The sequence below is a fragment of the Chiloscyllium plagiosum genome, unplaced genomic scaffold (genome assembly GCF_037043375.1).
Source record: "Chiloscyllium plagiosum isolate Xiang-an unplaced genomic scaffold, Cpla_swu_hap1 HiC_scaffold_34, whole genome shotgun sequence".
NCBI classification, from domain to species: Eukaryota; Metazoa; Chordata; class Chondrichthyes; order Orectolobiformes; family Hemiscylliidae; genus Chiloscyllium; species Chiloscyllium plagiosum.
In genome coordinates, this window is record NW_028270172.1 from 35,915,864 (window position 1) to 35,940,805 (window position 24,942).

A 24,942-nucleotide genomic window follows, 5' to 3' on the forward strand; every position below is an offset into this window, starting at 1 on the left:
GCATGTTTTATGCTTTTCAATTTCAGTGAGCAAGTTTCTCACCAGACAGCAGCAAGGTACCGGTTAAGGGAGATTATTATTTGTTGAATGCCTTATTGATGGCTAAATTCACCTCATAACATTCAGCTTTCTCGAAGTTACCAGATAAGCTGGAATTTGAGAAAATTTGATGTGGAAAGCAGAGCGAGCGCTTGGCAGATGGAGCTTGCACCTGCTCTGAGCAACCTGTGTTGGACACAGGGAACCAACATCTCAGGTGACACACTTCCCACCTCCACATACATTGGTATCTGATATGTGTCAGCCTCTATGTGTTCTCATGGCACATCTCCAATCCACTTACAGGAAATTCTACACAACAGTGCTACATCTCAGAGATATGAGGTTCATGCAACTTCTGTCCTCCCTCACTATTTGGCACAGACACAAAGGAGGGAAATTGTCAGTAGGCCTCACTCAAGTCAAGGAGGATGTCCTCCTCCAAGGACAATCCAACACTCTGCGTCATGAGCTATTGTTAACTATTGTTAAACTGACACGACCGACGATGAGTGAATGGTCTTCGCCTTCCACAGCACCATTGAAAATTGCACGTAATGGGTTGCCTTTGGCCCTACTGGCATTTTTTTACATCATTGATATTATCTTCAGCATCATTGAGGTGCTACTGTTCAATTTGTGAGTACTAATACTTGTTGAAAAACATCTTTTGACCAGTGTTTGGAACCTAAGCATGTTTACTCTGCGTGCACTGCAAATGGGCAATGAAATCATCACAAGTGAAATGTTGCTGGAGTTTGCCAATGCCTGCTTCATGTGTTTGCCCCTTCAATGACCGAGCAGATGTGGAGCTTGTGCTTTCACCCATCAAACTGACACTGATTCTGTCCACCTTGGGCTTGTCCCAGCTGTTTTCCATCTGCATTTCACGTCTTGAGAACAGCAAGTGATAACAAGGATTGCATCTCATGGAGGAGACTCTTAGCACCAGGTTCCATCTGGTCACCAAGTAACCCCACCCAGAACTGCCATGTACCCTTTACCTTGCACGGCCTCAACAATCCATTTCCACTTATCCTCCACCATGTGGAGACCTGACACATTGAACTTTGCCTTCAACTGCCCCAAATACTGGCATTAAATTAGATTAGATTCCCTACAGTATGGAAACAGGCTATTTGGCCCAACAAGTCCACACTGACCCTCCAAAGAGTAACTCACCTAGACCCATTCCCCTACCCTATATTTACCCCTGACTAATGCACCTTACACTATGGGCAATTTAGCACTGCCAATTCACCTAACCTGCATATCTTTTGGATTGTGGGAGGAAACTGGAGCACCCGAAGGAAACCCACACAGACACAGGGAGTGTGTGCAAACTACACACAGACAGTCGTCTGAGACGGGAATCGAACCCAGGTCCCTGGCACTGTGAGGCAGCAGAGCTAACCACTGAGCCACGGTGCTGCCTGATATCTTAACGATGCCCTCTTTGTTCCTCTATGCTCTCTGTGTGCAGATCACGATGATGATCACTGCCAGTGACCCCTCTGGTAGCGTACCATGCCCTCTCAAGCTTTTCCAAATAACCATGCCCACATTTACCTTCAGTTTGCCCAATGAACACTCATCTTCCCAACTCTACGAATATTTTGGCTTCTCCACCCTGACCAACCCAACCTCCCCAGCCCTTTCAGCAGCCATCCCTTCACTGCCCCTAGAGGATCCCCTTGCCCCTTCCTTAATGATCAGCACTCAGACATCCATCTTTGCATGCACCCCAGATCTCTGTCTGACTTTAACAGGCAGACCATAGACATAACTGACCAAACCCCTTACAACTGTCTTTGCACTTGCACCTGCACCTGGACTGGCGATAAGTGATCATCCTGACTGCTGGTGTTGGCCCTACAGGACTGACTGTAGTGAATTCCTCTGACTGCAATTGAACCAATCTCCTGATCGTGAATGTCCCAAGTGGATGATTAACTACAGTAAAGTCCCTGGATTGTGTGTGGACTGACCAACAGAGGCTTGACTGAACTGAGGACTAGCCACACTACTTTTCAACATGGCGATTTGGTTGAATAAATGTGCATTGTGCTTGCCACGCAGGCAGCTGGCACATGCTATAGTTGTTTGATTGATGTGTTTGTGTGATGTATAGCAAGATGTCCCAACCGCCAACACACAGGACAGACAGATCCGTACTGGCAAGCAGCCTGTGTATGTGTCTGCACAAAAGAGCACGTCAATATGACTTTGGCTTTGGCTGAAGCACTAGTGTGCTAACAGGCATTGTCAGGAATGTATGAATGCTGTGATTATGTACTTAGGCACTCAGTGAGCAAGCTCTAAGAGAGCAAGCAAGCAGCCCCAAAATGGTCCAATCCATGAGCTAGATGTCTGTCCCTGTGTGTAAATTTTCCAATGCTAGTTGCCTTTGTATGCTGCGAAATCAATCTATACTTCTGAGATGGCCTCCAAGTAAATTGGAGAGACACCAAAATGGACATAGACATGTGCAAGTTCTGAATGCCACTGTCCATGGACGAGAGGTAGTTGCAGTAGGTGCTGCTTGGATTATGCCCTGAGATGTTGTTTGTTGCTGTGCAACATTGAGGCTCCTTGCTACCAGGGGTTAGTTGAAATTGCCAGGTACTAACTCTGACTTCCATGTCAAAAATTCTCAACAGCTGACTTGTTTGGCAGGTTTCGTGAGTTAGAAAGCTGAATATTAATAAGGTGAGTTGTGGCACCAATAAAGCACTTAAGAAAAAAGTGCACCTTAATGAGCAACTCATCGCTGCATAATGAGAAATTCACCTCACCACTTGGCAAATGCATAAAAGATGCAGTGAATTCCTCCAGACATTGAGACAGGTCTCACTGGACATCTCGCTCGAATCTGCCATAAATTTCACCATAGCCAATGTCAGTCAGACCTCTGTAAGATTCCACTCTCTACTTGGTTTTATTTATAGCCAGTGGAATGGAAATTGATTCATATTAGTTGCCATGATGTTTCTCAATCTTGCTGTCTTTTTAAAAACTAAGCTGCTATTCAGATGTGCAGTCTTAATTTGGTAAAGAAGTAAAATCAATAGATTTATGCTACATTCTGTTTCTTTGTGGTTTGATTTCAGTTGACTATGAAGTGCTAATTAGTTTACTATTGTGCAGTGGTGGCAAGTTTATGCTTTGAATATTCTCTTGATGAAATGTTCAAAGGGAAAGTAATTGAGTAATTTAAGTAATCAATGTAATGCTGCATGCATTAAATCTGAAAAATATTACTCAGATGAAAATGTTTCAGATTGCGTAAACTTAGAGATATTACACCACATTCTTCTCTCCAATCCAAAATTGAAAGGCTGCTGTGTAACAAATGGAAAATTGCAGCACTAAGAGTGCAAAATTTAAGAAAGAAAGTGGTATGATTGGTGTGACAGTGCAAATTATTCAGATTGTGTTCTGTACAGCTACGGTGTTGTAAAAGTGATAATTTCGATACTTGTATGAAAGCGGACTGAACTAGTAATCTCGTGTAATGTCAGTACTGGCGTTCAAATAGTGCTGTGGATTCCCTTCCCAGTGACTATTCTATTATCATTGATCTTTTTCTTGCAGACGCCTCCACTTTCCCAGTCAAACCAACGATTAAATTCCTCCAAGCAATTTAACTGGCAATGCTTCATGCAATGAATGTGAAACAATATATATTAAATTTTAATGACTTGAATGAGGGAACAAAATGTAACATCTCTCAAAGTTTGCAGATGATACCAAGTTGGGTGGGAGGGTGAACTGTGATGAGGATGCAGAGATCCTTCAGCAAGATCTGGACAGATTGGGTGAGAGGACAAATTAATGGCAGGTGCAGTATAATTTGGATAAATGTGAGGTTATTCACTTTGGAAGGCAAAAACAAGAAGGCAGATTAAGACCGGAATGGGTGTAAACTGGGAGATGGGAGTGTGCAGCAGGACCTGGGTGTCCTTGTGCACCAGTCACTGAAGGTAGGTATGCAGGTGCAGCAGGCGGTAAAGAAGGCAAATGGTATGTTGGCCTTCACTGTGAGAGGTTTCGAGTACAGGAACAAGGTTATGTAGTTGCAGTTATACAGAGCCTTGGTGAAGCCTCGCCTAGAATATTGTGGGCAGTTTTTGTTTCCTTTTCTAAGGAAGGATGCTCTTGCTCTCGAGGGAGTGCAGCGAAGGTTTACCAGGCTGATTCTGGGGATGGGGAACTGATGTATGAGGAGAGATTGACTAGGATAGGATTGTTTTCACTGGAGTTCAAACGAGTGAGGAGGGATCTAACAGAGGCTTTTAAAATTCAGACTGAACCGGTGAGAGGGAAAAGATATAAAAGAGACCTAAGGGGCAACTTTTTCACGCAGAGGGTGGTACGTGTATGGAATGAGCTGCCAGAGGATGTGGTGGAGGCTGGTACAATTGCAACATTTAAGAGGCATTTGGATGGGTATATGAATAGGAAGGGTTTGGAGGGATGTGGGCTGGGTGTTGGCAGGTGGGACTAGATTGGGTTGGGATATCTGGTCTGCGTGGACAGGTTGGACTGAAGGGACTGTTTCCATGCTGTATATCTCTATGATTGTATGACTAGACAGGGTAGATGCAGGAAGGATGATCCCAATGGTAAGTGTATCCAGAACCAGGGGTCACAGTCTGAGAATTCAAGATGGACCATTTAGGACTGAGATGAGGAGACATTTTTTCACCCAAAGAGTGATGAGCCCGTGGAATTCATTACCACAGGAAGCAGGTGATGACAAAACATTGAATGTATCAAGAGGCAGCTAGGTATAGCACTTGGGGGAAAATGGGATCAAAGGTTATGGGGAGAAAGCATGATTAGGCTGTTGAGTTGGATGATAAGCCATGATCGTGATGGATGGCGGAGCAAGCTCGAAAGACTGAATGGCCTCCTGCTCCTATCTTCTATTTTTCTATGTAACTCAATGCTGGTCAAATTTCAGTGCTGTCTTTTTGTAAACCTCAGCTGGTTAAATCATATATCATGGTAAGAGAAGGAAAAGAAGCCATTCAGTCTTTAGTTATTGTGTGAATACCTGTTATACTTTATGATTCTACGAAGTAGTGGTTTAGCCTAATTCATTTTAATGTAAAATCACTCTGTTGTCAGAACATAAAATAGGCTGATTATTTGTGAGAAAAGAATTGCATCTCTACATGTCCTTTATGAATATGTATAAAAATAACAAATAAATGACCATTAATGCTATGTGCAGCTTCTGTAACTGAGACAAAATTGTGATGTTCAATGCCTGATGACAATTTAATAGTGTTTTTATAAAGAAAAGAAAATCCCATAGTGTTTCACCTCCATGTAACAAAAATTATGTTGAGCCTAGAAAACAGATAAGACTGATCTTTAGCATCAGGGAGAAGAAGGAAAAACGTGGGGTTGAGTTTCACGTTTAAGTGAAATTGAGGAATTGTGGACAAGTTCCACAATCTGGAGAGACTATGCCTCAAATTTATGCTAAAATTATTTTACAGTCACAAATGTAAACTCTTAGCAAACCAACTCAACTGGGAAGTGAACCAGAATGTCTTTCTTTTTCTTTCTATGAACAATTATTCTTTGGTGTATTTAAGGATGTAACCCGCAGTTTTAGGAATACAGTTAAAAATAGATTTAACACCAGAAATAAGGATTAACATCCAACTGTGAGCAACCTGAATTAAAAATCACTGAAAATTACTTTGAAGAAATATGCAGAGTTGTTGAACAGTTTCACAGTTGTCCTATAGTTTAGCTTTTTATTAAATTACATATTTTTTGTGCAGTTGTTGAAAATTGCCTGCTTTCTGCCTCTGGGCCTAAGAAAACAAGTGTAACGTGAAGATCCTTCTTGAACCAGTGCAGAAGGAAGGAACTAACAATGCAGATTTATCTGGGGAGTGCATTCTGTTTTGTGGACAGGGACTGATTGTAGTTAATTTAAAATTGATTCAGAGAATACACAAACATTAGTAACTTTGGGGATGATGCAATTTCTGACTTTATGTGCTGCTTTGAACAATGCTATCTGGAATACAACAGAAGAACCTCTTAACCCATGACTTCAACACTCAGGGCTGAATCTTCATTTTTTTTTGCTCAGTTTGATTTGTGTCGAGTTTTTTGGAGGAATGTCCGCCATGTGGCCTGATGAGTTTTCTTGTCATTAAAAATCTATCCCACTCCATGGTTTCCCTCACGTCTGATTCCTGCCCATATTCTGAGAAGTACATGCTGCTTAGCAGACATCCTGAATCCACAGGCATTCTATAGTAGTTGCACATGCACTATCTTTAAAAACCTGGACAAGCATGTCAGTCCAGGATTGCTATGTCTGGTTCCTGATGCTTTCCCGAGATGTGGTGGACAAAGTAAATTTGGAGCCTGCAGTGTGGGCAGGGACCTGGAAGTTCTGCTGAGGGGCTGTGCAGAAGTGGGACTTCTTTTGCCACAGAACTGGATGCCAGGACACCAGACTGGCCCGAGGTTGGCACCCATGTCGAAGCAGTGTCGGCTGTCTGCAGGAAGAATATCAGTGACCTTCTCCAGTCTTCCAGCATTTGTGCTGCTATCTTCTCTCTGATCCCTCACACTCACTCTATCTCTGCTACTGCACCCAACCCTCACCAAGGCTCATGATCAACCGCTCTCACCAATACCTGCAACACCTTCACTTGCTGTCCCTCACCCCAACCTCAGATACCAATAACCCTGCATGTCCTCTGCGAAGTTCCCACTCGCTTGCCAGGGACACTGCCTCATCTGTACCAAGGGTAACAGCTGTCCTACCTTTGTTCATCTCCCATAATACCTGCATCTTCCTCATTACAGGAGGAAAACAACTCTCAACATGGCATACAGACATGGACGGATACAGTTCTGAGGAAGGGTGACCGGACACAAAATGTTGACTTTGATTTCCCTCCACAGGTGCTGTCAGATCTGCTGAGCTTTTCCAACAATTTCTGTTTTTGTTTGGATGGATAGTGGGCTGCCCAACTTACAGTTCCTCACCCTGTTCTGTGGAGAACGTCTGACTGCCCTGAGTGGCTGACTGACCATGTCCCAGCCTCTAGATTGATGCCCAGGCTGCCTTGACTTACTGTGTCGGGACCATTTTACTGAAGAGTATCCCCCACTGACTTTACTGAGGCCTGCTGACAACCATGATAAGCTTTCTTCCTTTGTGTTTGTACTAAACGGAAAAAACAAGGCAGAAATAATATGAGCCTCATATTGTTTCTGAAGGGCAAATGTGAATAGGTAATGCAAAGCAGGGATGCTGTGAGCATCTAGGTAGGGTCGGTGAGTGAGTACTTCTGAAAGTAAAGATTATTTTGCTATAAAGTCTGTGTCTTATGGTCCTGCTCCACAGCCACCTGATGAAGGAAAAGCGCTCCAAAAGCTAGTGCTTCCAAATAAACCTGTTGGACTATAACCTGGTGTTGTGTGATTTTTAACTCTGCAAGGTCAGCAATTTCATCTACCCGCTGATCAATTTCACTTTCTTTACTCCTCATCTGATCTATATGAGGAAGGTGGTTCTGCTTGAAATATTTTTCTTCATTCTCCTATGTTTGATCTAAGGTAGTTAAGGCAGACAATAGCCCTGATGGAGCCTGTCACTGCAGGCTGAATACAGCAGGTAATTCCTCAGAGAGCCACCAGCACAGAGGGATATGGCCGTGAGGCTAAAATGAGGGTGCTGGGTTGACCCAGTGCACTTGCCCCAAGAAATAACATCCTAGATGCAGGTTGGGAAAATTGTAACTTAGCATCTTACTCTGTCAAACCCTCAAACAATTGTATATATTTCATTGAAATCATCCATCAATGTTCTAATGTCTACAGTGTACATACCATTGTGCTGAAGCCCTCCTCAGAAGGCATTACTCTCAGCCCATGAATCAGTCCTGAGGTTTTGAAAGCTGAGTTCATGTCTTTGGTTAACTTCCTTTTGCACCCCTGATTTCTGGTGTAACGCTATCTGCAATTGTACTTTGATCTGATTAGAAAATTATTTTTTCTCTTGCATTGCTGCTCAGAAATGCTGGTGAAATATTTTGGCTTGTCATGTATATTTTCTCTGATTTCTCTCTTATTTTGCTCAGAGACCCGCAGAGACTGTTGATGAGGAGGAAGATCTACCAGAGCCTTGTAATGAACAAAGTAGTCATGAAGGACATGAAAATTCTCAAAACGTGGAGCAAGGAACTTGCAATGATTCATTTAATGAGGATGAAATCCTTAAGATTTCACAGAGTAAAAAAAGTGAAGTTGATCAGCAGATAGATGAAATTGCTGACCTTGCAGAAGAAGAGGTGGAAGATCAAACAGAGGAGAATGAAGACAAAAAATATAATGAGAATAATCTTCCTTATAAAGAAGAGGTAATGAGTGAAGAAGGTGAACTTGATCATCAAATAGAAGAAGAAATGACTGATCTTGCAGAAGAAGAGGTGGAAGATCAAACAGAGGTGAATGAGGAATATGAATCTTTTAATCAGAATGATCTTCCTCATGACGAACAAACAACAGGTGATGAAAGTAAAATTGATCATCAGGAAGAAGAAGAAATTGCTGACCTTGCAGAAGAAGAAGTAGAAGATATTGATCAAGTGGAAGAGAATGGAGAAGATAAATCTTTTTATCAGAGTGATTTTCCTTATAAAGAAAAGATAATGGGTGAAGAAAGTGAAATTGATCATCATGTAACAGAAGACATTTCTGACCCTGTGGAAGAAGAGGAGCAAGATGTTGATCAAATGGAAGAGATGCAAGAAGATAAATATTTTCATCATAAGCAAGACGAATTTCAACAAAATGGCTTAGATCAGGAATTGGAAGACCATTTTGCAGATGGAGAAACCCCACTGGAAGAGGTTGACAAAGAGAATGAAGTGATGACCACAGAAGAACTTAGCAAGGTAATGAGTTTTTGATATTTCTGTTTTGTGCTATAACCCTCAGAGGTGAAACATCCCGGGGCACTATTCAAGAGAGAGGGAGAGATTTTTCTCAGTGATCTGGGCAACATTCAGCCCTCAAATAATACCAACATAGTAGATAAACTAGAAATGTAACACCTGCTGTTTGTGTTTCAGAACTATATGGAAGTTTAACTTATACAGCTGTGATAAAACTTCAACAATAATTCATTGGCTGTGAAATGCTTTAGGACATTACTTCAGGGGTTGCACAGTGGCTCAGTGGTTAGCACTGCTGCCTTACAGTGCCAGTTCAATTCCAGTCTCAGGCGACCATCTGTGAGGAGTTTGCACATTCTCCCCGTATCTGTATGGGTTTCCTCCGGGTGCTCCAGTTTCCTCCCACAGTCCAAAAATGTGCAGGTTAGGTGAATTGGCCATGCTAAATTGTCCATAGTGTTCAGGGATGTGTAGGTTAGGTGCATTAGTCAGGGGCAAGTATAGGATAATAGGGCAGGGGACTATATCTGAGTGGTTTACTCTTCAGAGGGTCAGTGTGGACTTGTTGGGCCAAAGGGCCTGTTTCCACACTGTTGGGATTCTATGACATTGACGATGGTTAAAGGTTCCATATAAATATAAATTACTTCTTTGTGCACTGAAATCTTGCCCATCTTGTGGAAAGTAATCATCTCCTTTGCTATGCTACATTACTGGAAATTTTCTTCAGTATGGGCATGGGCACTGTACAGTTTACAAAATAAAAATCAGTTGATTTCCACAACTTGATGAAGTCAACAAATTAGAATTATATGAATTTCCATCCTCCATATTTACATAACAGGGATTATGTTTTTTTAAAATTTGTATCCATCACTACCAAGGGCTGTACATATTCTGGAATCCCCAGTTGACCTTGAGAAGATGATGGTGAATTGCCACCTTGAACCATTGCATTCCATGTGATGTAAATATACCAATGGTCTTGTTGGGGAGGCAATTCCAGGATATTATCTACCAATGGTGAATTATATACTTCCACTCAGGTTGGAGAGTGACTAGAATAGGAACTTGTAGTCATAATTTTCCAATAGATCCTCTGTCCTTGTTTTTCCAGGTGACAGAGGTTTGGAAGGTGCTATCGAAGGAAGTTTGATAGGGTGTTCCACTGAATCTTGTGGTAAAGGAAGTGAATGTTTAAGTTGATGCATGACATGTTACTCAAATTGGCTGCTTTGGCCTGGCTGGTGTCAAGCCTCTTGAGTGTTGTTGGAGCTGTATTTTATCAAGGCTTGTACTTTGTCGATGATGAATAGGCTTTGGGGAGTTCATGAGTAACTTGCCCCTGAATTCTCCGCTTCTGACCTCCTCTTGTAGTTTTGGTATTTCCTTGGCTGGTCCTGCACAATCTCTGGTCAATATTATTGCCCAGAATGTTGAAGGGCAAATGTGGGCAAAATGAATCAACAGCCCAGCTTACACTTTGCAATGTCTTTTTTTCTCAGAAAGGAAATGAGATAAGCTGCAAAATAGGCCATTAACTTACCATCCCCTGTTTTGTTTCCCTGTAATAAAAGTAAAAATTGCCTGACGCCTGAGACAGAATTGCTTTCTAGGTTGCATATTATGCCAGTATACGTTTATAAAAGACCAGGAAGCATTTATTACAGCATTTATACTGAAATTGGATAAATATTTGAACAGGAAACATATTGCAGGGTTTTAAGAGTGAGAGTGTGGGACAATGGGCTCCAGGGCCAGCTTGTCCACCGTGGAATTTATGATGAAAACTAATGATGATGGTCGAAAATTTGGGGATTATCAAAAATTTGGTAACTCATCACGTGGTACAAGTGAGCCTTCTTCCAATGTGTCAGCTATTCTCGCAATGTTGCATGGATATGTTACTTAATCCCACCATTTTCAAATTGAATTCACAGAATTGTTACAGAGCACAAGGAGGCCATTCAGTCCATCATGTCTGCACTGGCTGTCCAGTAAGCAATAAGACGTAGTGCCGTTCACCTGCCCTTTTCCCTATACCTTGTACCTTGTTTCTATTTAAATAATCAGCCAGTGCCAACTTGAATGCCTTAGTTGTCCCTGTTTCTGCCACACCTCCAGGTAGTGCATTCCAAATGCCATTTTTTTCTCATGCTGCATTTGCTATGTTTGCAAAATTCTTTAAATTTGTGCTGTCTCAGTCTTGATAATTTTACGAGTAAGAACAGTTTCTCTCTATTTTGTCCAGACCTCACATGATTGTGAAAACATCTATGTGATCTCCTATTAGTCTTTTCTTCAAGGGAAACAGTGCCAACCTCTGCAGTCTATCCTCATAACTGAAATTTCTCATCCCTGGAGTCATTTTTGTCAATCTTTTTGAACTCTTCTTCCTGTAGGAAGAACAGAAAAGTGGCTTATCATTTAAGTGGAGATGTATTGTGTCCGCTTCAGGTATAGAATGATCCAGCTGTCTTTGTTCACTTGAATCACAAAAGGTCGGTATGCAGAAAGAGCAGGTGATGGAAGGCAAATGGACCATGTCAATCATTGCAAGGGATTGAAATATAAAGACAGGGATGCCTTGATCCAGTTGTATAGAGTTAGTGAGGCCACATCTAGCGTCCTGTGTAGTTTTAATCTTCTTATCAAAGAAAGGATATAACTGCATTAGAAGCATGCAGAGAAGGTTCACTTGGTTGACTCTAGGGATAAAGGAGTTGTCTTAGAAGGAAAGATTGAGCAGCCTCTAAACCATTGGAGCTTAAAAGAAAAAGAGATAATCATACTGAAACATTTAATATCCTCAGGTAACTTGACTGAGTAGACATTGAAAGGATGTTTGCTGTTACCTGAGAGTGTAGAACTATGAGATACAAGAATGGGTTTTCTGAAGCTAAAGAGAATTTTTGTTTAGTTATCTGTTGTGCTTTTTTCCCCAGAGAGTAGTGGAGGTAGGCTGATATATTTTCAATGCAAACTTAACAAGAAAGTCAAAATATACAGGGTGAAGACTGGGAAACAGGGACCACTGTCCCATCAGTCATGGTCTTATCAATTTGTGGAACAGACTCAAGGCACCAAATTGCTGACTCCTCCTCCTAATTTGAATGTTTGAAAGACAGTCCTGACTTTTCATTAAATATGCTATTTTTCTAACAATTTGTTCAAAGTAGCACAAATGTCTTGGTTTGCAGCTTTTCCCTCTTTCATGAAGCATGTGATAGATTTCTGTCAGCTACTTGCCTTTTTGTAGAGCATCAGGGTCTCTCACTTGTTCTCCACTCCCCTTAACCTTGTGCCTCATTTTTAACTGGCAAACCCCTCAAAATACCTCACACACAAAAACAAAAATTGCTGGAAAAGCTCAGCAGGTCTGGCAGCGACTGTGGAGAGAAATTAGAGTCAACGTTTCAGGCCGAGTGACCCTTCCTCAGAACAGGCCTCTCCTCAAAATTACCTTGTGCTACAGTACAGCTGGGAGTCAGAATGCAGTTAAGGCCTAGCAGTATTATCATGCAACTATTAATCCAGAAACTCAGCAAATGTTTTGGCTTGACTCCCACCATGGAAGATTTAAAAAAAGCTGGAATTAAGAATCTGATGACCATTGTAGATTGTCATAAAGAGCCACCTGATTCACTAATGTCCTTCAGGGAAGGAAATCTGTTGTCCTCACCTGGTCTCGCCTACTTGTGACTTTAGACCCACAGCAATGTGGATGACTGTCAACTGTCGTTCTGAAATGGCCTAACAAGCCATTCTCTTGTATTAATCAGTACAAAGTTTCAACAAGAAATGAAATTGGATGGACCACCTTCTATCGACCTAGGCATCAGGTAAGGCAGCAGCAGAAACAGCTCTGTTGACTCTGCAAAGTCCCTCTTACTAATGTAGTGCCAAAATTGGGAGAGCTGTCTCAAGGACCAAGCAACGGCCTGACATTGTCTGCAAAGTATGAATTCATACTAATGGTTACGTCTCAGACACTAACATCATATCCTTGGAGATGTCCCGTCTCACTGGCAGGACAGACCCAACAGAGGTAGAGGCACAGTGGTATACAGTTGAAAGGAATCTACCCTGGGATCCTCAACATTGACTCTGAATTCCATGAAGTGTCATGACATCAGGTTAAACATGGGCAAGGAAATCTCCTACTGATTACCACATACCAACCTCCCTTGCCTAATGAATCAGAGATCCTCCATGTTGAATAACACTCTGAGGAAGCGCTTGGAGGAAGAGTGAGGAATTTCAAGGTCCACCACCAACAGTGGCTGGGCAACTGACCTCCTGATTGAGCTGGTTGGGTCCTAAAAGACATAGCTGTTAGACGGAGTCCGCAGTAGGTAATGGTGGAAATGAGAGGGAAAACACGCTTGACCTCAACCTTATCAATCTGGCAGCTGATGATGCATCTGTCTATAACAGTGTTGATAAGTGTGACCACCGCACAGTCCTTATGGAGACAAAGTCCCACCTTCACATTGAGAATAACCTCCATGTGTAACACTATCACTGTGCTAAATGGAACAGACTTCGAGTAGATCTAGCGACTCAAAACTGGGCATTCCTGTGGCACTGTGGACCATTAAAAGCAGGAGAATTATACTCCAGCACAATTTGAAACCTTATAGCCTGGCATATCATCCAATCAGTCATTACCATCAAGCCAGAGGATCAACCTTGGTTCAATGGAGAGTGCAGGAAGGCATGCCAGGAGTAGCACTAGGCATACCTAAAAATGTGATGTCAACCAGTTGAAGCTACCAAGCAGGATAAGGTGCATGCCAAACAACATATGTAGCAAGGGATAGACAGAGCTAAGCAAATTCACAGCCAATAGATCAGATCTAAACTCTGCGTTCCTGTCACATCCAGTTGTGAATGGTGGTGGATAAGGTTGGAAGAGCCCACGACGTCAGTGCAAGAGATAAGGCTGAAGTATTCACAGCTATCTTCAGCCAGCAGTGCCAAGATGATGATTCAGTTCAGCCTCCTCCAGTGGTCCTTTGCATCACAAGTGCCAGTCCTCATCCAATACGATTCACTCCACGTGATATCAAGAAATGGGTTGAGACTCTGGCTAGTACAAAGGCAATGGATCCTGGCAACATTCCAGCCATAGTACTGATGACTTGTGCTCTAAAACCTGACACTCCCCTAGCCAAGCTCTTCAATACAGTTCTAACAGTGGCAGCTACCAGATAATTTGAAAGATTGCCCAAGTATGTCCTATACACAAAAAAGCAGGACAAATCCAGACTAACCAATTACCACCCCATCAGGAAAGTGATGGAAGGTGTCCACAACAGTGCAATCAAGCAGCACGTGCTCAGCAATAACCTGCTCAATTTTGGTTCCACCAGGACCACTCAGTTCCTGGCATCAGTACAGCCTTGGTTCAAACATGGACAAAGGTGCTGAATCCCAGAGGTGAGGTGAGACTGACAGCCATTGACGTTCAGGCCATGGTATTAAGGAGCATGAGCAAAACTGGAATCAATGGATGTCAGAGAGCATGCTGTCCACTGGTTGGAGTCACAACCTGGCACAAAAGAAGATGGTTGTGGTTGTTGGAGGTCAGTCATCTCAGCTCCAGGACATCTCTGCAGGAGTTCCTCAGGAAAGCGTCTTAGGCCCAATCATCTTCAGCTGTTTCATCAATGACCTCCCCTCCATCATATGGTCAGAAGTGGGGATGTGAAAGTGATTGACACCTGTAAGGACCAATCTCAAAGCCACATCAGAAACACCTGTCATGACAAACAGCTAAATAATAAGATCCAAATCAAGGGGCACATTCAACTATTTTTTCTAATAAGCTTACTGACATTGTTTGGAAGTATTCTGGGGAATATTGTGCACTCCTAGATTCCTGCTATTGGTTGTTCTGTATGTCACAGAAGCTGGCCTTCTGAAGGCGTCTCAATGTGTCCCAACTATGACTTTTGAAAATCTGGTCATAGTTATGAGGTATACATTGGAAAAGGCAACCATTAACCAGGCGGACATGTCACAATGGATGGTCTCCAGTAGATTCAGAATAAAACTAATTAATACATTAGTTCCCTAGAGAGTGACTTATGACAGTGCAACTTTAGTTAGAATTGATACTGCTCTAAGTTGATTCCTGTCATGACCTTTCTGATTAATTCTGATTAATTGTTAAATGTTAAGACCACGTATAAACCTTCATCCATGATTGATATGCTAGACCGACTTTAGTTAATCAGAAAAAGTACAGAGAAAAAGCTGAACTCAAATTCAAAAGATTACCTGCCTTGGAGCAGTTTCTGACCTTGAACTCAACAGCATCTAACAGAATAATCCACAATGAATAAAGAGCCTTATCCCCAACAAACTGGTTGAGATCAACAATAGTAGTAGTTAAATCAATATCTTCATTCGCATCACTTCCATTTAGTTGTCTAATCACCAGTCTTTTACAAATTATAAGCTCCTTAGTAATGCAATAAACATAAAGGAAATGACAGTGAGGCAGAAGGATATCATAAAAGTAATCTAAATATAGTATTTCAATTATTTTTTAATTAGTGAGTACTTTCCTCTTACTTAATTATATTAAGCAGCGCAATTTTACCTTAAAGGAAAGAGGTTGCTGAACTGTGAAAGAACTGAAGGATTTTGTGCATTTAAGTAAGAAATCCAATCAATCAACTGAGCTGTTTCATTGATTTCTGTGTTCCAGTTTTTAATGTTTCTCTGCTCTCTGAGATTAGATATCGTGCCCTGCATCCTACTGCTGGTGTTATTTTTGCTGTTTAAAGCTTTTGTGTTGTTTTGTTTTGTTTGAAGCTGGTTTTAATCTCCTTTATGTACATGTAATTCTACCTCACTTTATACTTGATTTTTGTCTATACTCTGTTAATTGCTTTCTTTTAGTTCTTTGATTAAAGTGAAAATGACACATTTGGAGGCTGGTAATGCTTGCAGCATTGTTAAATTGGCTGATGGCGTCAAAGAAAGATTGCATTTATATAGCATTTTCAAAATTACAACTACTGAAACCACTAGGCATTGCCTAGTCTTGTCCTAGGTGATAGAGTATAAAGATGTTTGGGCAGGTTATGCCAAATGAGCCTGGGTGAGTTGCAGTGTGCAATGCTGAAAATGCGCTTCAATAGTGAAGTGAGGAGATGTTAAAGGTGGTGCCAATCAAGTGGGTTGCTTTCTTCTGGATAGTATCAAGCATCTTGAGTATTTTGAGGTTGTTACTCATCCAGGCAAGTGGAGAGTACCTGTGTGTTTGGATAGACATTGAGCTGGATTACTTGCTGTAGGGTTCCGAGCCTCTGACATGTTCTTGTAGCCACAGTAACTAAATGCTAGTCCAGTTCAGCTTTTGGTCAATGGCAACCATCGTGACATTGCTAGTAGGGCATTCAGATATTTTAGTGCTCTTGAAAAGGGGATATGGTTAGACTCTCTATTGTCGGACATGGTCGTTCTCTGGCATTTGTATGGGACAAATGTTATTTGTCACTTATCAGCCCAAGCCTGAATGTTATCCAGGTCTTGCTACTTATGGACACCAACTCCTCTGAGATTGTGAATGGTTCTGAGCATTCTGCAATCATCAGCAAATATCCCCATTTCTGACTTTGTGATGGAGAGATGTTAACTGAGGAAACCGCTGAAGATGGTTGCCCTAAGGAATTCCTGCAGTAATGTCCTAGAACTGACCTCCACTGTCACAGCTATCTTTCTTGATGCTGAGTATGACTTCAACCAATGAAGAGTTTTGTCCAGATTTTCATTGATTGCATTTAGATGAGGGTTCCTTGATGCCACACTCAGTCAACTTCTGCCTTGATGTCAGTCACTCACCTCACCTCTGAAGTTCAACTTCCTGGTCAATGGACCAAGGCTGTAATGAGGTCAGGAGCTGAGTGGCTTTGCCAGAACCCAAAGTGAGTGTCAGTGAGTGGGTGATTGTTGAGCAAGTGCCACTGTTGATGATCCCTTGTATCATTTTGCTGACAATTAAGATTAGACTTGATTGGTTTTGCCCTGCTTTTAATGGACTGGTCATACCTAAGCATTTTTTTCACATTTCCAGATAGAGTTAAGCTGTAAAGGATGTGGCTCATTCTTGAGCACAGATTGCACCATTGCTGGAAAGTTTCAGGGTCCATTGTCAGTAAACAGTGCTTCAAACCACTTTTTGAGAGGTCATGGAGTAAATCAAATTGACTGAAGATTAGTATCTGTGATACTGGGGACGTTTGAAGGAGACTGAGATGGATTATCCACTTGACACTTCTGGCTGACGATGTGTACAAATGACTTAGCCATGCATTTTTTGTCGATACATGGGGCTTCCCAATCATTGATGATGGACCTTCCTCCTCCTGTGAGTTATTTAATTGTCCATCACTATCACAACTGGTTGTGGCAGGACTGTAGAGCTTAGATCAGTTGCTGGTACAATCACTCAGTCCTAACTATCATGTGAGCTTAGAATTGGCAAGACTACTTGCCCACAAGCAACTAGGTAGCCCAATAAGGAAGTTAAAGACCTGTTAAGGGCAGAGTATACAAGACATCAATATTAGTTGGGGACAGCACAGTAGCATTGCTGCCTCACAGTCCCAGGGACCCAGGTTCGATCCCACCCTTGGGCAACTGTCTGTGTGGAGTTTGCACACCTTCCTTGTATCTGCATGGGTTTACTCTGGTTTTCTCCCACAGTCCAAAGTTTTGCAGCTTAAATTAATTAGCTATAGTGTCCAGGGATGTGCAGGCTAAGTGGATTAGGGATAGGAAATACAGGGTAGGGGGATGGGTCTGGGTGGGCTGCTCTTTGGAGGGGCGGTGTCGACTTGATGGGCCAAATGGGCTGCTTACACACTGTAAGGATTCTATGATTCTCGTCCAGTTACCTAGACAAGACGTCTCAGCAGCTGTATTTTATTTATTCTTGATGTTTGTTGATATTTTACAAATTGATTATGTTGAGGGAAGTGAGTTTGAAGAAATCTGTGACCTTAAAGGTGTGCTGTGGAATACTGGCAATCAATTATATAATGCATTAATCTAGAATTCCATCTTTCGCTTAACAGAGGCTTAAATAGTAAAATAAGTAATTTCAGGCTAATGTATTACATCTTTTCACATCTATCTTACAGTTTAGATTCAAGGCCTTTATCCTTTTTATTAAAATTTACCCTTTATTTTCTCACTCAAACCTTAATTCAATATTTACACAGTGGCACATGCTCACTTTGTGCTTTTGTTAAATTATTCTAAGTGCAATTTTTAAGATAAAATGTATATTTCTGTACGTTAGCGCACAGATTGGAGCCAGAGAGACATGCAATCTCCATGATTTTATTCTAAAGTACATTTGCATTTAAAATAGGATAGAGATGATTAATTATGTGGTATAATATATGTATATTTGTAACTTAGTACATACAGTGCTTATATATAACTTAATTATGCTTTAATTGCGACATTATATCCTATTGTATCATTTGTGCTGCATTTGACAATATCACCGCAGACAAAAATGTATCTATAACTTTTGATTCTTGTGCTCTTTCTTTTGTTTCTGCTTTAAACAGGATGTTGACAATCTGGAAGAAATATTAGCAAGTCCTGCAGAAAGTATACCGAGTCCACTCGAAGGTGATGGAAATGAAACCATTCAGTCAGCGACTGGACATGCTGTCTTGGCTCAGTGAATCTTGAAGCCGTTACAAGTTAGCAACTATAGCACAATTCCTTATCCTTTTATTTTGTCATCTCATTTTATCTTATTGTTATGGTGCCACCTCTAGCTTCAACAGTAAACAATTGTCGGGCAAAAATGTTTCCTTGGCTGTTGGGGTTGTTCTATAATTGGTCAAAGTGCTTGCTTGTGATTAAATACAATACTTTATGGGTGAAGGCTAGGGAATAATTTGAACAGGCCACCTAAACATAATGTAATACTGTTTCTAAAGTCATATATTTTCACAATAAGCTCCAACATTCACATTCCTATTGGAACCCTCTCTATAATTGCATCCTCTCTTCCCGAAGTGCTAATAATATGGCTTCAATGGAGAAGGGTATAATTGATGCAAGATCCATTTACATAGTCAGCTTTCATTGTAAACGTGGACTTAGAAATTTGTAATGGTGAAATTTGGCCAACGTTTGCCTCTGTGTACTTTTTTTCACATAGTTTAGATAACCTGCTTGTGAGAGGTCCACTCAAAAACTAACAAAAAGCCTATTGCTAATCAGAGCCTGTAAATTGAAACAAGCAAGTACTTTGAGCCTGGAACTCTAACCCAGCGAACATTTGGTTAGGATATTTCCATTTAGCTTCATGAACAGCTGGGCCACAGGAATACTTGCTGTGAATTCTTACAGATATCATTGGCTTTGGAAAGTGATATTACCTATAAAGTAATTGATTTTGGTATGATTGGAATGATTTTGTTTTGCAGCAACATCCCATTTTTAGAAAATTATTACAGCTTGTCAAGTGCACATTTAACTACTTTTACCCAGCAACATATGAGTGAGCTTTAAAGTTTCATGAGCCTCTTGATTACCAATGAAATGTCTTGACGGCCATGGTTAAAACTCAGAGGAAATGAAAGCAACCAAAAGTTTCTGATTAACATGCAGAATAACAATATGATTGCCCAGCTGAAACATTAGCTGACTGTTTTGAACAATTTAAACCATAGTTGCTACCACAGCCCACCTGCATTTATTGGAATTATACTAAATAAGGGTAAGTGCTGGTGGAGCTGCTATAGCCTTGTAGAGGGGTTTCACCTGCAACAGTTGTAATTATTGGGGACTGAAAGGTAGTCTCAAAATGTTGAGTGCCAGTGCGAGACTTTAAAAAATCCAGCCTTTTTATATCAATGGCAAAACATGAATAATTATTATTAAGGTAAACATATAAGAAAGTGAGCTTCATTAAGACCCCCTTGGTTCAATAATATTCTTTGATTCTATATAAAGATGACTGGCTGTTATGTCAGCTTTGATATCTTAGATCATTGTGACAAAATGTTAAATTATTTACTGGTCTTAAGACCAACACATGCCCATAAAGCCATATATTATTTTGAATCCTGCAGCTATCTGTGCACTAATTTATTGCATTTCTCTCACCTTATATATTTAGCACAATTGGGATTGGGGGCCCAAGAGGCAGGGTGTATTCAGACGTATACAGAGTGTAGTATCTGAACTAATCTCGATGTGCAGTACAATAAAGCTAGCGCCAGGGAATAAATGAATTGTAGTATCAGAGATAGCACTGAGAGGAAGTAAGTAGTATTAAAAGACAAAACTTTCTGAGTCCCTGTGCTAACAGTGAGTTTCAGTTCAAGCCCCCCCCCCCGCAATTAATTATCCACCCATTAATGTAATGGATGAACAACCACAAGGATGGTGGGAGAATTTTAAAGTTACATTTTGTTATGATCTGAAATGTACTGTCTGAAAATTGTGTCAGAAGGAGATTGAATAATAACTATCAAGGGAGAAATTAACTGAAAATGAACACACCAACTTGCAAAATCATGGTCCATTCAGCCCCTCAGGCTTGCTCCGCTATTCAATAACACCATTGGATGATCTGTTAGTGTTCCAAATTCCATATCCCTATCAACCCCTTAATCCTTGATTCTCTTGCCGAATAAGAATCTATCTACCTCTGCTGTACAAATATTTAATGATCCTACCTCTACCACGTTCTGAGATACAGTTCATGCCTTTGAGAGATGAAATTTCTCCTTTTCTAAAACGATGACGCCCTAATTTTAACACTGTGCCTTTCAGTTCTGCACTGATCCACAAGGGGAAACTTCTTTTCTACATTCACCTTGTCAAGACAATTCAGATCTTGTGTACTTCAATCATCACCTCTCACTCTTCTTAATTCGAGTGAAAACAAAGCCAAGTCTGTCCAATCTAACCTCCTAAGACAACTTACTCCTTCAAGTTATCAAGTAATCCTTCTCTGAACTGTCTCCAATGCATTTGCTTCCTTCCTTAAGTATGCACATAGCATTCCATTAGCTTTTTTGATTATGTGCTGTACCTACTTACTAACTTTTTGTGACCTGTGAACTAGAACACTGTAAGCCTCCTACACATCAGAATTTTGCATTCACTCTGTTTATGTAATACTCTACATTTTTCTTTTTTCCTGTCAAAGTGAACAACTCCACATTTTTCCATGTTATACTTCAACTGCCTGAAGCCATTCAGTCAAACTGTCTATATCTGTCTGCAATCCCTTTATCTCTTCTTTACAATATACTTTTCTATCTATTTTGATGTTGTCAGTGAATTTAGCTACCACGTTTTTGTTCCCCTTTAAGGCATTTGTGTAAGTTGTAGGAAATTGAGACTCCAGCACAAACCACTGTGCGTCCTTATCACCTTTTTCTAATCAGAGACCCATTTATGCTTTTATTGTCTCAACTAGCTGGACTTCTGTGGCTGTTAATATGTTGTCCCGTGTGCCAAGAGATTCTGTTTTCTACACTAACCTTCAATACGGTGCGTTATGACCTAACTTCTAGAACTGCATATACAGTACATCTACAGGTTCTCCTTCATCGACAGCATATGTTACTCTTTTGAAAGAACTCCAATACATTATTTAAACATGATTTCCCTTTGATAAAACAAGGCTGACTCCCCAATTTACCTTGAGTTTTTTGAAGTGCACAGTTCTATTCCATCTAATAATCGATTCTAACACCTTTCCCATAAATCACGTCTAGGCTAACCCAGACTATAGTTTCCTGTTTTCTGCTTCCCTCCCTTCCTAACTAATGGGGTTAAATATGTTACTTTCCAGCCTGATAGGACCTTTCCTGAATCAAAGTATTTTGAAAAATTAACATTACATGTCTAATAGCTCATTAGCCACCTTTTTAGGGCCTGACAATGGAGTTCTTGTGGACCTGGTGACTTGTCAGCCTCCAGCTCCATCAGTTTACGAAGCAACATCTGATACATGCCTGCCTTCTCCTCAGAGAAAATTCATCAAGTTTATTTATTCTGTGAACACAGAGGATTTGTGATTGTAACTTAAGTCGATTCTTTTCTCCTTTCTGCCTCATGCTTTCCAGTTATTACTAGAATACATTTGTAATTCACAATCTTTCGAAGACCAGCATTCTCTTTTTTTGTCTTTTCCTTTTAAATACATGTCGAGGCTCTTGTTACCCATTTTACATTATTAGCAAACTTCCACTCATCCTCTAATCTCTTCCTCCTAACCTTTCAGTGATTTTCTGCCAAATGGTATGATCTGACCAACCATCTGACCTGCCATTTATCTTTCCAGTTATTTGCTTTTGCCTCAAGTTTGATGCTTTCCCTAACGCCTTTAGTTAACTTCAGCTGGTAATTCCTTCCTTATAGTAAGAGTAAACTTATTATAAGCATTTTGATATATCCCCGTAATTATCTGCCACTGTTTCTGTACATGCCAGTTCACTTCAGCTAGCTCAGTTTACATGTCCACATAGTTGCCCTTATTTCAGTTTAAAACGTTAGTCTTAGAGCCCACTGTTCTGTTTGTAAAGAAAGGAATGAGGCAGGGAAGCGATGACTATTTGATAAGTTCTTTGAAAGAAGCACCACATACATATTGGATAAAACGGTCTCTTTCTGGTGCAGTTTGAACCACATGTGCTCACATGTGCACTGATGTCACCCACTTGGTCTGAGGTATGGTCAGCAGATCAGTCTTCAGGTTTTCAATCCAAATGTCTGAGAGAATTTAATTTTAAAAAGCAATACATTTTTCTGCATTCTCCTCCAGTCTTTCCACACCCCTAGGCAATACACAGAGCCTCAGTCTGCTGACCATGTATTCTGAGTTCCCATGCTTCTAAGCAAAGACCCGCAAAGAGCTGATGGAAATTATGATATCTGCTCAAGCTGCTGTGATTACACATTCCCTGACAATTGCAAAATCTTCCCACTACGTTGTTAGTAGCTAACAGGAGGTGGAAGATAACATTTCCATGCTTTTAGTTACAGTGTAGCCTTGATTGTATTGCATACCCTTACAATGAAATACTATAGATATAGCAAAATAAATTTATAATCTATTTGCCAGATACATAGACATTTATAGGATAATTTATTCCCTGTTTATTGACCTTAGGTTATTAATTAGTGAACAGTTACTATAACTAACATAAAAACACAAGAAATAGGAAGTCAAGCCACTCAGTTCTTTGAAGCCTTTTGCATTGACGTTTATGGCATGTCATGCAGAGGTCAACAGAATACATAAGCAGGAACTTACCTCCTCAAGAGTGGTGGGAATAGGAGATATGCAAACATATTCTGTGGTCAGAGCGTCTCAGTATCACAGTAAAGATGTGTTCTTTCTTTTACCCAGCAACAATTTTAACATTATGTCTAAAAATGAAAATTGGGGGAGAATATCTAGTGACTTCCTACAGTAGATATTGTCATTTCCATATGAGAGTTTGTTCCACAATTTAGGCAGCATTGTGCTGTGCATGCTGGGATCTGGAGTTAATGGTGCATGCACTTTCCTGGGTTTTGGCACAGTTCCAGAAGTTGAGGGGTTGGTGTTCGGATTTGTCCTGCACGCAGCCAGAGAAGCTTTGAGTTGAACTGGATCATTTCACTTTTGACTCTTAAACATTACACATGCAATCATGGCTATCTGATTTTTATGTTTATGTTCAAAACTATTACACTTTTTATCACAATTCTTTTTTTTTCTATGACTACAGTGTATACCTGTCTGTAACTGATGATTTTATTTCCCATTTGGTGAAAATGTAAAATGTCATTTACTCATTCTGGTTCTATTTATAACCCAGAGCTTTGATCCCCATGGCGAGAGTGAACCTTGGGCAGAATGGATTTCAAGTATTTTTGCCAGTGGATAGGCATCTCTTTGTTACAATGGATTATTCACCAGAGAAAATAACAACCTCTACTGGTGCAATACCTTTTGTTTTCGTTTAGACCCTTAGTTGAGGTCTTGAGTGTGGCCGTTGATGACCTGTAAAAGATATGACATCTGAAGAGCCTAGAGAAACTTTGTCAATTTGACAGCTGATTTAATGTGAGGGAAAACAGATTCATTTATTTGCACATGCTGTTTATATTAATTTGTCTACATCATACACTTTGAACTGAAAGCACATGGATCATTGAGATACCTTTGAAACCGTGTAAATAACACCCTAATGAAGACTTAGAAACTGCTATCATTGTAAAATATGTCCTTGCATATGAATACTTTATCAATATTTTGTTGGCCAGGACTTTAGAGATGTTGTATTATATTTTACTTTACATTTCTATATTAAAAATAAAGTGAATCAATGCTGTTTTTGTTTCGTTTTGCTGAGGACAGTGGGTTGGTAAAATTAAAAACTACCCTTCCATTGCCAGAGCGCTTGCAGAACAGGATTATAGGGAGAGAGAGAACAAGGCAAAGGAATGAGTGTTGATTACTTTCAGAAAGGTTCTGACAAAGGCATGAAAGGCCAAAGAGTGTCCTTTTGCATTACACGTGTAGGGCCCTCAGTGCTGTGGGTAAAGTACATTGCTGCACACTTTCACAGTATTTTCTTGGGATTGTGTTCACTGTGCACATTATATGACACTCAGGAAGCTTTGGAATTGCATCTTAAATTGTATTCCTTGGAGCAAATTAATTGCATGAAAAAAATCACAATAAATCCCACTAAGCTAAATAAACACATTTGTTCTTCAGCCTCAATGGACACTCATGCAGCAGTCTATTTTTATCGTCCTTGTTCTGATAGTCTCCAAGATATCCTTTGTTTTATAACATTCCTGTGAAGCACTTTGAGATACTTAATACATTAAAGACACCACATAATTACCAGTTGTCACTTTAGGCTCAGAATGGCTAAGTCTGAGCCACTCTGAGTCTAAGTGC

General features: G+C 40.6%; 1 protein-coding gene across 3 annotated transcripts in view; it reads left to right on the top strand.

Moving 5' to 3' along the window:
* dcdc2 (doublecortin domain containing 2) overlaps positions 1 to 24,355 on the top strand; it is a 216,555-nt gene extending 192,200 nt beyond the window's left edge. Inside the window, exons 9-11 of one of the 3 annotated variants that reach the window (XM_043719167.2) lie at positions 8,166 to 8,981; positions 18,578 to 18,715; positions 23,849 to 24,355. In XM_043719167.2, coding sequence (XP_043575102.2) covers positions 8,166 to 8,981; positions 18,578 to 18,697 — 936 coding nt within the window. In that variant the 3' untranslated portion in view covers positions 18,698 to 18,715; positions 23,849 to 24,355. Of the gene's footprint in view, positions 1 to 8,165; positions 8,982 to 18,577 lie in introns of all 3 variants that reach the window. The other 2 variants (XM_087978604.1, XM_043719166.2) reach the window with 2 other exon arrangements.
* The last annotated feature ends 587 nt before the right edge of the window (positions 24,356 to 24,942 follow it).